General features: G+C 45.5%; 1 protein-coding gene across 1 annotated transcript in view; it reads left to right on the top strand.

Annotated features, from left to right (window-relative positions):
• The window catches only part of LOC137847423 (ceramide transfer protein-like), a 194,028-nt gene extending 176,982 nt beyond the window's left edge, over positions 1 to 17,046 (top strand). Inside the window, 3 exon segments of the mRNA XM_068665698.1 lie at positions 1,805 to 1,962; positions 13,732 to 13,824; positions 15,548 to 17,046. Of these exon segments, the coding sequence (XP_068521799.1) occupies positions 1,805 to 1,962; positions 13,732 to 13,824; positions 15,548 to 15,658 (362 nt within the window). The 3' untranslated portion in view covers positions 15,659 to 17,046.
• Positions 17,047 to 17,662: the final 616 nt, after the last annotated feature.

Genomic DNA, 17,662 nt, shown 5'->3' with positions numbered 1-17,662 from the left:
GGGTAAATCTTTTGTCTAATTTTTATTATTCTCAGTGAATCCACTGCATCACCACTTTATCAGCTTGTACTACTTTCAGTTTCAGTCTCTTCTGTGTTCTCTCTGAAGCTATTAGGGGGAGGAAGAGCTCTTCTGCTCATTATTGTTTCTGAAACATATTTTTCTTTCTCTTACTTTATTTTTTGCTCCAACCCCCACTATCTCTATCTTTTAAGGAATATTCTTGACTAACATGAAACAAAAAATAAGTTGTATTCTACCATAGCATATATGTTTGTTGAGGTATTTGAAGGAGTATGTGGTCAGTAATCATTTGTTTGAAAAATAGTTTGATTGCTTGTGAAAGGAGGTCATATAAAACCTCTGAAGACTTAAACCATGCCTTAATACCGTAGGACTCTTGCTTTCTGTTCCCTAGGTGTAGATACAGTGTCATTAGAGAACAGCAATTGCATTTCTCTCCCCTATAAGAACTGAGCTGCTTGAAAGCTCTATTTCACCTTTGCAGACATGTGGGAATAGAAATGTTGTTTTTGCAGAGTTACATTGTTTAGAAGGAGGGAATGTGGTACTGAGATATGCTTACAGTGATAAGAAAGTTTAGCAGGCGACCTAGTAAAATGCAGACAACCAGACTCCTTAGGACAATTAGGTGAAAATCACGGTGTCAAGTCAAGTCAGATAAGTGAAGAAACATTACCACTTCAAGCAGTAAAAATGTCAAAAGAAATTTGAAATTTAACAGGCCGGCAACTGAAGGCCATGCATTGTTTGTGAAGCATCAGATTGTGAACCTGGATTACCCACTCAGTGGGGAAACAGGGGAGGGTCCTGCCATCAAAAGGTATATAAACTGTGTTTTGGAACTAGTAGATGCGCTCTCTCCTGCTTGTGGGGCGCCCGCTATTGCAATTGCGAATAAATTACTACTCCACTGAGATCCTCGCCTGAGCCTAAGTTATTGGCTACGGAGTGTTTCTCACAGACAGATATTGGATAAACTTACACAAATATTTATTTGGACTTCTTAAACCATAAGTGGCAGATTGACAAACTGACAGACTCTATTAAAAACAAAAACAAACAAAAACCCTTGGTGATAAGTCATTTGCTTGCTCCATGGCATAGCAGGAGTTACTTTAACATGCGGGCCTCAGTCAGCTTCAACATGGGTGTTACTTCTGCTTTCTAATATTTTATAACATTAATATGTACTGTTTGAGTTGTTATTCTGTAATCATACATACAAGTTTGACATATAATAGGTACTTTTTTGTCACACATTTTAAGTGACTTTTTAAAATAGCCTTAGCAACACATGGCTTGGTTGACTTCATGAAGTAGTTATTTGAACTGCAAAACCCACAGTACTTGGATAATTCAACACATTTGATACTTTGATAAATACTTTTTACTTTGTGGTCTTAAAATTACATGCTTAAACAGCCTTGAATTTTGGGTTTAATTGCATTTTGAAATTGTTCTTTTCTTAGTACTGTATTAGCACTTCAAGCTGTCAAACTGCTATTGTTATGAAGTATTACCACTCATGTGTTTTGCATACTTATACAGCATCACAGCAGACTTGAAACACAGTATAGGAAGCTGAAGGAATGTATTCCTCCTTTTGAATCTCTTTCCTTATTCTGTGGATAGCTGAAAACTATTAGCGCTTTTGAATTTTATTTTTAAATTTACTTCCTAGCCAGTATATTTTCTTCAAATAGTTGTAATGTAAAGCATACGTGTAAAATGCTCATTTGAGTTAAAGGCAGCTATCAGTGAATGATTTGTGTTTTTTTAGTGTTTCCCTATGTGACACCCAAAGGAATGAATGGCATAGACTTTAAAGGAGAAGCTCTAACTTTCAAGGCAACTACTGTTGGAATCCTTGCTACACTCTCTCATTGTATTGAACTCATGGTAAAACGTGAAGAAAGCTGGAAAAAAAGACTAGATAAGGTAAGATCATTTTCCTTTTACTTGTGTTGAAAAAATGTCTTTAACTTGTATTGTGGTTTAACCTGGCAGACAGAATACCTGGCACCACACAGGCATTCATTGTGTCTGATGTGGGGCAGCCCCTGACCTTCTCCCATGGAGGCCCTCCTGTAACCGCCCCACTACCAACACCTTGCCACCTATGTACACCCTACAAAAGAACTTAAAGACAGCAGGTATTTAGACCTCTAGTAACATTATTTCTTCCACTTTAGTTGTGGGGCTTCTTTTGGCTTTTCACCTTGTTTCTCTAGTGGCTAAACGTTTCTTTGTAAAAGTCTCTTCTGTAAGTAGGGCCTGAGCAAAGAACATGGTTCTGTCATCTGATAAATAGATGTAGGCATAGAAGGGCCTAAAGATGCATGGATAGATTTGTCTGCTGAACTTCAAGCAAATCTATTTGAAAATTATAACTGTCCTAAAATATTTTGAATGTTAAAGTTCAGCAGAATTTTTTAAATACAGAGGTGATTAGAGTTTGAATATAGTGTTATAATGAAGTGTGCCTTTCTCTATAAACCATATTGTAAATAAATGAAAGGTTTTTAAATTACATTCTAAAGGTTGAAAGCTTCATGAGCTTTATTGGTCTTACTAATTGAAATTAATGTGCAAACTTATTTTCTAAACATTTACTTTAAGATTAATGTGTTTGTTAGGTATTTTATTTTGTTCACCCATGACGATTGTAAATTAAATGTCTCATTAAATTTTCCATAATCTTATTAATGCCAGTAACTCTTCTGCTCTGCAGTCAAGCAATTTCACAATTTCTGCATTAATAAATGCTGTTTACAAGAGAAGCTGGCAGATTTGGAATGCAGAGTTGTCTTTTTTGACACATCTGAATTATCACTAATTTGCAGATCAAAGTAAAGAAAAAGTGGTGGTTTTTTTAGGGGGTGGATTTTTTTGGCATTTTTGTGGGTTTTGTTTTCTCATTCCGGTGAAACTTCTATGCTTTCTCTCAATGACTTATAAATAAGTCATGCTTTATGTATTTTCAGGGCTCTCCAGTTACTTTCAAAATAGGTAAACTTGCAAAATTTCATGAAACATTTTTATTGATAATCACCAGTTTTTGATAGTTTCAGGAAGAGAAAAAACTACATTCACAGATAAAGGCTGTTTTCATGTAAATGTTGCTTTTTTTCTAAGAATTTTTTGGAAAACTATGCTACCTTGTTTTTTCAACACATCAAAACTGTTGCTTTACTTTTCAAATTTTACTTTAGGAACTGTAAAATAAATGTTTCAGAGTGAATGCTTCCACAAAATTCCCAGTTGGTAAACTCAGCCTTTCAGTCTTTGACAGTTTTCCACTGAATCTTTAAAGTTCAAGTTAGGTTGCTAAATGATCACAGAATATCCTGAGTTGGAAGGGACCCATAAGGATTGTCGAGTCCACACAGGTCTACCCAAATTTTCAGACCATATGACTAAGAGTACAGTCCAAATGCGTCTTGAACTCCAACATGCTTGCTGCCATGACTATGTCCCTGGGGAGCCTGTTCCAGTGCACGACAACCCTCTCAGTGAAGAACCTCTTCCTGATGTTCAGTCAGAAGCTCCCCTGTTGCAGCTTGACACGATTCCCACGGGTCCTATCACTGGTCACTAAAGAGAACAGATCAGCACCTGCCCCTCTGCTACCCATCGCAAGGAAGCTGTAGACTGCAATAAGGTCTCCTCTCAGCCTCCTCTTTTCCAGGCTGAACAGGCCAAGTGACCTTAGCCACTCCTCATACCTCTTCCCCTCTAGACCCTTCACCATCTTTGTAGCCTTCCTCCGGACACTCCAATAGTTTCACATCCTTTTTTACTGTGGTGCCCAGAACTGCACACAGTACTCAAGGTGAGGCTGCACCAGCAGAGAGTAGAGCAGGACAATCACTTCCCTCGACCGACTAGCAATGCCGTGCTTGATGCACCCCAGGATACAGTTGGCCCTCCTGGCTGCCAGGGCACACTGCTGGCTCATATTCAGCTTGCTATCAACCACAACCCCCAGATCCCTCTCTGTGGGGCTGCTCTCCAGCATCTCGTCGCCCAGCCTGTACATATAGCCAGGGTTGCCCCGTCCCAGATGCAGGACCCGGCACTTGCTCTTGTTAAACTTCATGCGGTTGGTGATTGCCCAGCTTTCCAATCTGTCCAGATCTCTCTGCCAAGGCCTTTCCACCCTCAACAGAGTCAACAATTCCTCCAAGTTTAGTGTCATCATCAAATTTGTTCAAACAGCTTCTAGTCCTACATCCAAATCATTTATAAAAGCATTGAAGAGGACTGGCCATAAAATGGAGCCTTGAGGCTTGACGGAGTGACCGTCCACCAGCCTAATGCGGCCCCATTTACCACAACCCTTTGAGCCCTGTCCATCAGCCAATTGCTCACCCATCGGATGATGTTTTTGTCTAGCTGTGTGCTGCAGTAGAATCCTATGGGAAACTGTGTCAAAAGCTTTACTGAAATACAAACAGATCACATCAGCTAGTTTCCCTTAATCGATTAGATGGGTGATCTTATCATAAATGGAAATCAAGTTAGTCAAACAGGACAAACCACTCATGAAGCCATGTTACCCCAGGTGTGCTTCAGTAACTCCAGGATAATCTTCTCCATAATTTTACCAGGCACTGACATGAGACTGACAGGCCTGTAATTGCAAGGGCTTTCTTGATTGTAGCACGTTTCACATTCACGGATAACCTGTGCTATAGTGTTTATGGTCAGGTCCACCCCTCGATCACGAGCATATCTGTATGTTGCATCTCTCCCTTGATGGCCTGAGGTGTCATGGGCCCATCGGGCTATAAATAATTCACCCTTATGGCTGCCAGTCCAGGTCCACCTGAGCCACTTCAATCTTAGCAGCCTGATCCACCTGCTGGTTGTTTTGATGTTCTTCAGTGGCCCGATTCTTGGGCACATGAGCATCTACGTGGCATACCTTTACAGCCAGGTTCTCTACCCGAGCAGCAATATCTTGCCAAAATGCAGCAGCCCAGATGGGTTTGCCCCTATGCTGCCAGTTGTTTTGCTTCCATTGCAGTAACCACCCCCACAGGGTTTGTTACCATCCATGAATCAGTATACAGATAGAGAACTGGCCACTTTTCTCATTCAGCAATATCTAAAGCCAGCTGTATGGCTTTCACTTCTGCAAACTGACTCGATTCACCTTCTTCCTCAGCAGCTTCTGCAACTCCTCGTGTACGACTCCATACAGCAGCCTTCCATCTCCGATGCTTTCCCACAATACGACAGAACCCATCAGTGAACAGGGCATTTTTCTTCTCATTTTCTGGTAGCTTGTTGTACTGTGGAGCTTCTTCAGCACGGACCACCTCCTCCTCTGATGACATCCCAAAGTATTTGCCTTCTGGCTAGTCCATAATCACTTCCAAGATTCCTTGGCGCATCAGTTGCATGATGCGTAGAAGAGACCCTTCCCTTGAACATCCAGCCTAATACCGGCAATCGGGGTGCCAAGAGGAGCTGCGCTTCAGTACCGACCACCTCCGACGCAGATCGAACTCCTTCATATGCTGCCAATATCTCCTTTTCAGTTGGAGTATAGCGGGCCTCAGATCCTCTGTATCCCCGACTCCAAAACCCCAGGGGCCGACCTCGAGTTTCCCCAGGTTCTTTCTGCCAGAGGCTCCAGGTGGGGCCGTTCTCCCCGGCTGCAGTGTAGAGCACATTCTTTACATCTGGTCCTGTTCGAACTGGCCCAAGGGCTACTGCATGGACTATTTCCTGCTTGATTTGTTCAAAGGCTTGTCGTTGTTCAGGGCCCCATTCAAACTCATTCTTCTTACGGGTTACTTGGTAGAGCGGGTTTACAATCAGACTGTAATTTGGGAATGTGCATTCTCCAAAACCCCACGAAGCCTAGGAAAGTCTGTGTTTCTTTTTTGCTAGTTGGTGGAGACATAGCTGTTATTTTGTTGATCACATCCATTGGAATTTGACGACGTCCATCTTGCCATTTTATTCCTAAAAACTGGATCTCTCGTGCAGGTCCTTTGACTTTATTTTGTTTTATGGCAAAACCGGCTTTCAGAAGGATTTGGACTATTTTCTTCCCTTTCTCGAAAACTTCCTCTGCTGTGTCACCCCACACAATAATGTCATCGATGTACTGCAGGTGTTCAGGAGCTTCCCCCTGCTCTAGCGCAGACTGGATCAGTCCATGGCAAATGGTAGGGCTGTGTTTCCACCCCTGGGGCAGCCGATTCCAAGTATATTGGACTCCCCTCCAAGTGAAGGCAAACTGTGGCCTGCACTCTGCTGCTAAAGGGATGGAGAAAAATGCATTAGCGATATCAATTGTGGCGTACCACTTGGCTGCCTTTCTATTCAAGTTCGTACTGAAGTTCCAGCATGTCCGGCACTGCAGCGCTCAGTGGTGGCATCACTTCGTTCAGGCCACGATAGTCCACTGTTAGTCTCCACTCGCCATTAGACTTTCGCACTGGCCATATGGGACTATTGAAAGGTGAATGAGTCTTGCTGATCACTCCTTGGCTCTCCAATTGACGAATTAGCTTATGGATGGGAATCAGGGAGTCTCGGTTAGTGCGATATTGCCCCCGGTGCACAGTTGTGGTAGCGATTGGCACTTGCTGTTCTTCGACCCTCAGCAACCCCACAACAGAGGGGTCCTCTGAGAGACCAGGCAAGGTAGACAACTGTTTAATGCCCTCTGTCTCTAAGGCAGCTATACCAAAAGCCCACCGGAACCCTTTTGGGTCCTTGAAATATCCTCTTCTAAGATAGTCTATGCCAAGGATACATGGAGCATCCGGGACAGTCACAATGCGGTGCTTTTCCCACTCATTCCCAGTCAGACTCACTTCAATACAGTCAACTGCTGAGATCCCCCTGTCACTCCACAAATACAAATGGGCTCTGGTCCTTTATAGCTCGATGGCATTATAGTACATTGTGCACCGGTGTCTACTAAAGCCTTATACTTCTGTGCGTGTGACGTGCCAGGCCATCGAATCCACACAGTCCAATAAACTCGATTGTCCCTTTCCTCCCCCTGGCTGGAGGCAGGGCCCCCCTAATCCTGGTCAGAATCTTCTTCGTTTCTGTGTTTGAAGGACTGTCTGCTGGAAGTTGGAGCAGCAAACTTTTCAGAGAATCCCTTTTTCCCAATTGTTTTCTTTTGCAACTCACGTACCCATGCCTCTAGGGTCGCGGTAGATCTTCCATCCCATTTTCTCATGTCCTCTCCATGGTCTCGTAAGGAAAACCACAGGGTGGCACGGGGTGAGTACCCACCATATCGTCTTCCTTGTGTGGATGAACGCCTACCCCTGATAGCTGAGACACTGCTTTGTACAGGTGTGGAGGAGAATAATCTCTCTTCAAGTTGGTGAAACTTTTCAGAAAGTTTCTCCCAAGTGTTCTCTTTCGGTCGTTGGACACTGGTTGGTTCAGGTGGGGAGGACGATAGATTCTCTTTAAGTTGGTGGAACTCTTCAGAAAGTTTCTCCACCGCTGAGATGCAGGCCTGTAAAGAAGAGGAGAGACTTTCTTCGTACTGCCGGAGTTGTTTAGCCACTTCATCCACTGTGGGTTCCTCATCCTCTTTCCAGGCCATTATTGCCAATGAGCTGGCATATGATGATGGTGCACTCCGTACAAACTTCCGCCACATGGGTCGTGTACACCTGACTTCATCTGGATCTTTGGATGTTTGTCTGAGGTCTGGATCCTCATAAATCACTTCCCGTACGGCTAATTCCCTCAGGTACTGGATTCCCTTCTCCATAGTGGTCCACTTGCCTGGTAGACATAAAAGCTCTTCCTTGAAGGGATACCTTTCCCTCACAGCTGAGAGGAGACGCCTCCAGAGGCTGTGAGATTGTGCTCCATCTGCAATTGCTTTGTCAATGCCTGCGTCTCTAGCAAGGGATCCCAGTCGCTTGGCTTCCCTGCCGTCTAATTCCACACAATTGGCTCCAGTGTCCCAACATCGGAGCAGCCAGGTGACAAGCTGCTCACCTATACAGCGACCAAAATCTTTTCGCACATCTCGTAACTCACGCTCGTTTAGGCTTCGGGTAGTTACTGTTGATTTTTCGGCATCCTCATCTTCCTCCTCCTGAATCCTTGATGGCCCAGCGTCGTCATTGTCTCCGTCATCTCTATACCTAGATTTGGCAGAAGACTCTCTGCGTTCTAAATGACCTGAATCTCTATACCATTTTTTCACCTTCTCTACAGGGGCAGCTTGCACTGCTACTGCTCGTTTCTCTGACCTTGTTACAGGGTCTACCACAGAGGTTGGAATACCCTCTGCAGGGTCAACTTGCACTGCTACAGCTCGTTTCTCTGACCCAGCCACAGGAGCTGGAGTGGCTGCAGGAGCTGGATCAGCTGCAGGAACTGGAGCTGGAGCGGCTGCAGGAACTGGAGTTGGAGCAGTTGCAGGAGCTGGGACTGGAGTAGCGGCAGGAGCTGGGACTAGAGGGGCTGCAGGAGCTGGGACTGGAGCAGCTGCAGGAGCTGGAACTGGAGCGGCTGCAGGAGCTGGAACTGGAGCGGCTGCAGGAGCTGGGACAGGAGTGGCTGCAGGAGCTGGAACTGGAGCGGCTGCAGAATCCATCGTAGGGGTCACAGTGGCTAGCCACCCCTATATATTGTTTAGCATGAAGTCAGATGGTATGGATCGCCATTTGCCGAGGCGATCGGCTCCGGGGCAGACGCGTTCTGCAGCGGAGCGGGGGATCGGGCCAGGCAGGGCTAATTTTCCGGCATCGAGCCTACTTCAGGGAGCCGCCAGGACCCGGCAGCCCTCGTGAGGGAGGCTGACGAGGCGAAGGCGGAGCCAGCAGCGCCCCCTCCCCGGCCGTTCAAAAGCAGCCCCTAGGGAGCGCGAGCGACCAGGAGCCTGGCGAACAGGGCGGGCAAACAGGGCGTGGCGCGTTAGAGGGGAGTGGCGCGGCAGTTCCTGCAGGAAGGGCGGAGAGCAACCCCCTGCCCACACGAACACCTCTTAACGACAGTCGTTAGCTAGGCGATAATGGTCTCCACCAGGCACGGTGCGCTCTCCAGGATGTCGGTACACACCCAGACCGACTACCCGTTAAAGAATGCAGCGGTTTAGGTCACCAGATGCAGGGAGTGTCAGAGCCTGCTGCTGCCATCGGCGGGAGGCAGAGACACTGTGTGCGTGAGGTGCGAGCAGGTGGATGACCTGATCCGCATGGTGGCGGATCTCAAGGAGGAGGTGGAGAGGTTGAGGGCCATCAGGGAGTGTGAGCGGGAGATAGACTTGTGGAGTAACTCCCTACAGGGCCTCAAGGAGAGGTATCAAGGTGAGACACCCCAAATGGGGGTGGAGCCCCTGCCCTGTCGCCGTCGGGCAGAGGGAGGGGATCTGGGAGTTGAGGAGGAATGGAGACAGGTCCCTGCTCGACATGGTAGGCGATGCCCTCCCCTTCCGGCCCCACCTTCCCAGGTGCCCTTACGCAACAGGTTTGAGGCCCTGGAGCTTGATAAACCAGCAACTGAGGAAGAGGTAGAAAGTGTTCCCAGGAGGATGCCTAGGGCGAGGAGGTCGACTCCACGCCTCAGGACTGCCTCCATCAAGAAAGACAGAAGGGTGATTGTTGTGGGAGACTCTATCCTTAGGGGAACAGAGGGCCCTATTTGTCTGCCTGACCCTACCTGTAAGGAAGTCTGCTGCCTCCCTGGGGCCAGGGTCAGGGACGTTGCCAGGAAGCTTCCCAGCCTGGTACGCCCCTCTGATTATTATCCTCTTCTGATAGTCCAGGCGGGCAGTGACGACATTGAAGACAGAAGCCTGAAGGCAATCAAAAGAGACTTTAGGGGGCTGGGACGGTTAGTGGATGGAGCGGGAGTGCAGGTAGTGTTTTCGTCCATCCCTACGGTGACAGGGAGGGGTACGGAGAGGACAAGGAAAGCCCACCTGTTAAACACGTGGCTCCGGGGCTGGTGCCAACGCAGAGATCTTGGGTTTTTCGACCATGGGGCAGTTTATTCAGCACCTGGTCTGATGGCCATAGACGGGTCCCTATCCTTTAGGGGAAAAAGGATCCTTGGCCAGGAGCTGGCGGGGCTCATTGATAGGGCTTTAAACTAGGTAAGAAGGGGGACAGGGCTGAAATAAGGTTTGTTGGAGGTGTGCCAGGGGGAACAATGGCTAGGCCGGGGAATAAGGTAATGGCCTAGCTGAAGTGCATCTACACCAATGCACGCAGCATGGGTAACAAACAGGAGGAGCTGGAAGCCATCGTGCAGCGGGCAGGCTACGACTTGGTTGCCATCACGGAAACGTGGTGGGACCAGTCTCATGACTGGAGTGCTGCGATGCCTGGCTATAGGCTCTTCAGAAGGGACAGGCAGCACAGAAGGGGTGGCGGTGTGGCTCTCTATATTAGAGAGTCTTTCGATGTTGTAGAACTCGAGGCTAGGAATGACAAGATTGAGTCCCTTTGGGTTAGGATCGGCAGGGACAACAAGGCTAGTGTCCTGGTCGGGGTCTGCTATAGACCGCCGAACCAGGATGAGGAGACGGATGAGGAGTTCTACAGGCAGCTGACAGAAGCTGCGAAATCTTCAGCGCTTGTACTCGTGGGGGACTTCAACTTCCCAGACATATCCTGGAAGCACAACACAGCCCAGAGAAAGCAGTCTAGGAGGTTTCTGGAGAGCGTGGAAGATAGCTTCCTGAGGCAGCTGATTAGTGAACCTACCAGGGGTGGTGCCCTGCTAGACCTTCTCTTCACAAACAGAGAAGGACTGGTGGAGGATGTGATTGTCGGGAGCTGTCTTGGGCAGAGTGACCACGAAATGGTGGAGTTCACTATTCTTGGCGAGGCCAGGAAGGGAACCAGTAAAACCACTGTATTGGACTTTCGGAGGGCTGACTTTGGGCTGCTCAGGACACTAGTTGGTGGAATCCCTTGGGAGGCGGTTCTGAAGGGCAGAGGGGTCCAGGAAGGCTGAGCGCTCTTCAAGAGGCAAATCCTAATGGCGCAGGAGCGGTCTGTTCCCATGTGCCCAAAGATGAGCCAGCGGGGAAGAAGACCAGCCTGGCTCAACAGAGAATTGTGGCTTGAGCTTAGGAGAAAAAAGAGGGTTTATAATCTTTGGAAAAGTGGGCAGGCCACTAGGGAGGACTATAAGGATGTAGCGAGGCTATGCGGGGACAAAACTAGGAAGGCCAAAGCTCATCTGGAGCTCAATCTGGCTACTGCCGTTAAAGATAACAAAAAACGTTTTTACAAACACATCAACACAAAAAGGAGGACTAAGGAGAATCTCCATCCTTTACTGGTTGCGGGGGGAAACTTAGTTACAAGAGATGAGGAAAAGGCAGAGGTGCTCAATGCCTTCTTTGCCTCAGTCTTTAGCAGCAATACCGGTTGTTCTCTGGATACCCAGTACCCTGAGCTGGTGGAAGGGGATGGGGAGCAGGATGTGGCCCTCACCATCCACGAAGAACTGGTTGGTGACCTGCTACGGCACTTGGATGTGCACAAGTCGATGGGGCCGGATGGGATCCACCCAAGGGTACTGAGAGAACTGGCAGAGGAGCTGGCCAAGCCCCTATCCATCATTTATCAGCAGTCCTGGCTATCGGGGGAGGTCCCAACTGACTGGCAGCTAGCGAATGTGACGCCCATCTACAAGAAGGGCCGGAGGGCTGACCCGGGGAACTACAGGCCTGTCAGTTTGACCTCAGTACCAGGGAAGCTCATGGAGCAGATCCTCTTGGGAGTCATCATGCAGCACTTGCAGGGGAAGCAGGCAATCAGGCCCAGTCAGCATGGGTTTATGAAAGGCAGATCCTGCTTGATGAACCTGATCTCCTTCTATGACAAAGTGACGCGCTGGGTGGACAAGGGAAAGGCTGTGGATGTGGTCTACCTTGACTTCAGCAAGGCTTTTGACACCGTCTCCCACAGCATTCTCCTCAAGAAACTGGCTGCTCTTGGCTTGGACTGGCGCACGCTTCGTTGGGTTAGAAACTGGCTGGATAGCCGGGCCCAAAGAGTTGTGGTAAATGGAGTCAAGTCCAGTTGGAGGCCGGTCACTAGTGGCGTCCCCCAGGGCTCGGTGCTGGGGCCGGTCCTCTTTAACATCTTCATCAATGATCTGGACGAGGGCATTGAGTGCACCCTCAGTAAGTTTGCAGATGACACCAAGTTAGGTGCGTGTGTCGATCTGCTCGAGGGTAGGAAGGCTCTGCAGGAGGATCTGGATAGGCTGCACCGATGGGCTGAGGTCAACTGCATGAAGTTTAACAAGGCCAAGTGCCAGGTCCTGCACCTGGGGCGCAATAACCCCAAGCAGAGCTACAGGCTGGGAGAGGACTGGTTGGAAAGCTGCCAGGCAGAGAAGGACCTGGGAGTGATGGTGGACAGTCGGCTGAATATGAGCCAGCAGTGTGCTCAGGTGGCCAAGAAGGCCAACAGCATCCTGGCTTGTATCAGAAACAGTGTGACCAGCAGGGCTAGGGAGGTGATCGTCCCCCTGTACTCGGCCCTGGTGAGGCCGCACCTTGAGTACTGTGTTCAGTTTTGGGCCCCTCGCTACAAGAAGGACATCGAGGTGCTTGAGCGGGTCCAGAGAAGGGCGACGAAGCTGGTGAGGGGCCTGGAGAACAAGTCTTATGAGGAGCGGCTGAAGGAGCTGGGCTTGTTCAGCCTGGAGAAGAGGAGGCTCAGGGGTGACCTTATCGCTCTCTACAGATACCTTAAAGGAGGCTGTAGAGAGGTGGGGGTTGGCCTGTTCTCCCACGTGCCTGGTGACAGGACGAGGGGGAATGGGCTAAAGTTACGCCAGGGGAGTTTTAGGTTAGATGTTAGGAAGAACTTCTTTACTGAAAGGGTTGTTAGGCACTGGAACAGGCTGCCCAGGGAAGTGGTGGAGTCACCATCCCTGGAAGTCTTCAAAAGACGTTTAGATATAGAGCTTAGGGATATGGTTTAGTGGGGACTGTTAGTGTTAGGTTAGAGGTTGGACTCGATGATCTTGAGGTCTCTTCCAACCTAGAAATTCTGTGATTCTGTGAATACCCCTTTGGCTAGTTTGGGTCACCTGTCCTGGGTCTGTCCCCTCCCAGCTCTTACTGCACCCCCAGCCTGCCCGTTGGCAGGACAGAGCAAAAGGCTGAGATATCCTTGGCTTGGTATAAGCACTGCTCTGCAACAATTAAAGCATCGGGGTGTTATCAGCACTCTTCTCATCCTAAGCCAAAACACAGCATTCCACCAGCTACTAGGAAGAAAATTAATTCTGTTCTAACTGAAACCAGGACACTCCCCCATCCCACTGCAGGGGGGAAGGGTGAGCAAAGGGCTGAGTGGTGCTTTGCTGCCGGCCCTGTTAAACCACAACAGTCAAGGAGATTTATATAAACTGTCAGTCAGATACCAAGTCTGACCCTCAACAAACCATGAATAGCTATGTTTAAACTAGATACCAGTTTTTGCTTGCTGATCTGGTTTCTTCCACATGACCTTAAAAAAGCTATCCTCAAGACAACTAGCTTTCCAAGCTTTGTATTATATACGCGTTTATATGGGCACACATCATGCATTCATGCAAATAAAATCTGCAGGTTTGTAATCTTTCCTTAGGAAAAAAAAAACACTATACTGGTTATTCCATTTATTGGCTGGCATATTTACTATTATCAGCCAGTTCATTCTTGCTGCATTACATGGTTGTGTAATTTTGCAGGACATGGAGAAGAGGAGAAGAATAGAAGAAGCATACAAAAATGCTTTGACAGAACTGAAGAAAAAGTCCCACTTTGGAGGGCTGGACTATGAGGTAGAAATTCTGCTTGGATAATTTAAAAAATGCTAAGGCGTTCAAAGACTGGTTTATTTCTCAAAAGTGGTGTGTGTGTATTTTTGTGTGTGTGTTTGTAAATCAAGGTGTTAGGTGTTCATACCACTTTTATTTTTCTACCTTGGAAATGGAAACTGGATGAAGAATCTCAGTCCTTAACTTCTTGAGAATAGAAGTCTGTATTTACCCCAGATTTTCTTGTTCTGCTTTTGTCTAGAGCATTTTTCTTACAGATATTTCTAATTACTTGTGATTTTTTTTGGTTGTTGTTGCTCTATCCATATGCAATAGTTTTGTATGTTTGCTTTTTAATGGGTTAGCTGTATAGTATGTAATGCAAATATGAAAACCCTGACTACAGAGGTAGTCCTAGAATCTGAAGTTTAACTTAAATTGATTTTTAACTTGTCACTGTGTGGGTAGTTAGGGTCTGGCGGACGGAAGATGTCGCGATGTACGGAAAGGTGGAGCCCCTCCCTTGATGGACAGTGGCGTGTGGCCTGTGATGTAAGCAAGCGGAAGTGACGCTATGGGCCTCGGGTATATAAGCCCATGTGACTCGACAATAAACGCCATTTGCCATCCACCACATTGGTGTCTGTGAGCCGATGGACCGAGCGGCCTGGGGTTGGCCGCCGTGCCGTTCCTGAACCAGGTCGCCACTGCCCCCTGAAGGCAACATCACTGCCACTTTAAATGTGTTCATAAATTCAATCATTTTAAGTCCTGCTTCAGCTGACAAATTGCATATTTCATCAGCTTCCTCCTCAGGTATTTAGTAAAATTCTAAGATATATTCTTCTTCAGAAGGTAGTTTAAGCTAATGCATCTATATTGTAGTTTCTGTAATTTGCAAGAACTTGACCCTCTCATGTAGATTAATCAAGCACTTGTTTCTGTTTACAAATCATAGCCTGAGAAATAGTAGTAATGCGTTGAGATATTTAAAAGATAGTTGTGCTTAGGTTCTCTGCTATGACATAGGCATGAAATGTAAAAGAAGAAGATGGATAGGAAGTTGGACTTTGTCTACCTGATTATGAACCCAGCTGCTTCTCCCAGATATCCCTGTTGTAGTTTTATGAAACTTGCTAGACTGGTTTGTTTTACAATACAATAAAAGCATCAAACCTAGTCTTCTTAAATTACCATTTTTTGTATTTAGACTTAAGTTTTTAATACTTGACTCAACTCTACCTGCTGTTTAGTGCTAAACTGTTCTTTCCAAGAATTCTCAAGAGATTCCCAGGATTTTATCTTGTATTGTTATGTTTTGAGTACATATCTGAAATTTACCCTAAGACACTGGAATGAATACTCAGAAGAAGTCTAACTGCACAACTATGATAGTATGCTTACTTTTCTGACACACTTTAAACAGTTTTAAGAGGAGATATGTTAATAAAAGCTTAAATCTGATGTCAAAGTGTATTGCCACTTCCTCAATCCTCAGTTTCCTGTTTGCTTTTACTTGTTTATATAACTACCACTAAATTGTAGTTAGAGGGAATAACTTCCTTTAACAAGTAGGGTTTTCAGTTGAATTGTAATCTAAGAATATTGGTGAAAATATTTGAGGTCTGTGGAGGAATTTCCTTCTATCAGTTATATGCATAATATATACATATATATTTCCAATATTAAACTTAGCTGGAGCTCTTGTCTCCAAAAATTTAAACTAGTTTTGTTTCTTATGCTCTAGGAGGGTCCTAATAGTCTGATTAATGAAGAAGAATTCTTTGATGCTGTTGAAGCTGCTCTCGATAGGCAGGATAAAATGGAAGAACGGGTATCGATGCTTGAAAAATGTTAATGATGGGCACTTCATAGAAGACTTTTGTGACTTAAACTCAATCCTGGGGTGCATCTCCTGAAACTCTAGATATTTTATACTGACACTTATAATTGGAATTTAGTTCTTAATTTTTGTATGGTTGAATACTGTTGCTTAACACTAATTTTGAGAATGTGACTTCACAGTTCACATAGAAAAGGACAGTATAAGTGTTAACCTAATGGAATATCTCTGGTTTCTAATTCTTAAAGAAGTATATTAGGGTCCTGTATAAAGCTTATCTTTGTATTTGTGAGAAAATTTAATTATCACATACGTAGCTAATGCCCTGTGCAAGTAAGAATATCAAACACTGCAGCTATTTCTCAAATCCTAATTACTGCCCTGAAGTTTCTTTTGGTGATAGCGGTATGTGAAATAGGAAAGATATAGTTCTACTGATGTTTCTTTTTTACTTTAAAAAAATGTGTAGGCTCTAGCTACTTCTCTAACTCATTTCTTGAATACACTTCTGTGGCAAGGATGAGAAAAAGATGAAAAAGAGATAAAATGCATGGGATTAAATATATAGTATATGAGAACATATAGTAGCGTATAAAATGAGAGGGAATAACAAAGTGGTACATCCTTTGTCTTAAGCATTTAGGCTTGTGAATACACTGACTTGGTTAAGAATTATAAGACTTACCAGTAGACATACAGTATGCAACAGAATTTACCTATGGTGGGGTCTCTTAATGGCAAGTAAAAGTCTTGAGTGATTGTTACTACTACATTGATGCAACATCCTTAATGCTGTTGATCAATTTTCCTTAACCCAGAAACATACCTTGAAGTATAGATGAATGGGTAATTCAGTCTCCAGGCCCATTCACTTATCTGAGAAGTCCAGCAGGACACTAACTTAATGCCTGTCAGGGACAGCGTTAGTTCTTGTTTTAATGTGGTAGCCACTATATAGATTGAGGATGACTCACTGCTTAATAGTCTACCCAGTAATATCTGACTACCAATAATTAAACCTATTTTGTTGCAGTCTCAAAGTGAAAAGGTCAGATTACACTGGCCAATATCCTTACCTTCTGGAGATGCATATTCTGCTGTGGAGGCTCATCGATTTGTTCAAAAGGTAATATATTTTCCATGGTCACCTCAGACTAATGGGATGACATGATATTTTCTATATAATTTGTATGGGTAGCTGAGACTGATTTTCTGTAGATATTTCTAGTAACTTTTAATGGTTTACTCATTTTCAACTAAAGTAGCTAGAATTGGTCTTGAACACCTCCGGGGATAGAGCATCCACAACTTCTCTTGGCAAGCTCCTTATCACAATAAGGCAAGCTGAGGTTAAAGATCAGTGGCAAAGGGAATGGAATATGGCATCAGATTATTGCTTTTTTTTTTTTTAGCTCCTGCATGGATTATGCTAAGTAGAAGGTACTACCCAGTTCCTTAGATTGTTTGAAGTTAACTGACTCCTCACTACAGAAAGGATGATCTTGTTAATTTGCAACAAGCTACTCCCTTCCCCTTCGCAAATATATTTTCCCTGGAACAAATGTTTGCCAGATTAACAAATCAGTCCACCTGCTCTGGAGCCTCATTGCTAGTGGAGAAACAGGTGAAAGACAACTGAGAGCATGAAGATAAATGCAGCGCACCTTTTGGTGACAACTTGATCTGGACCATATCAATATAAAATTGGCCTCCATCCCCTGGCTGGGGATTTGGCTTTTGGAAAGGCACGCTAATATCCTGATTCTGAATAAACATGACTTGTTCCTAGACAAGTGAATATTGTTATCAATGAAATGTCAAGTAAAAATGTGTAGCTTTGTTTTTAAAATGGAAATAAAATTTGTTAAACAGTACCTACCCGTCGTGAACCCATGTTGGCTGGGACCAATGACTGCATTGTCCCCCAGGTGCGCCTCAATAACTTCAAGAATCATCTCCATAATTTTACCAGGCAATGAAGTGAGACTGACAGGCCTGTAGTTACCAGGGTCTTCTTTC

The sequence above is a fragment of the Anas acuta genome, chromosome W, assembly GCF_963932015.1.
Source record: "Anas acuta chromosome W, bAnaAcu1.1, whole genome shotgun sequence".
In the NCBI taxonomy this organism is placed as follows: domain Eukaryota; kingdom Metazoa; phylum Chordata; class Aves; order Anseriformes; family Anatidae; genus Anas; species Anas acuta.
Note: the sequence above shows the minus strand (reverse complement) of the source record. Positions and strands in the feature narration are given on the sequence as shown.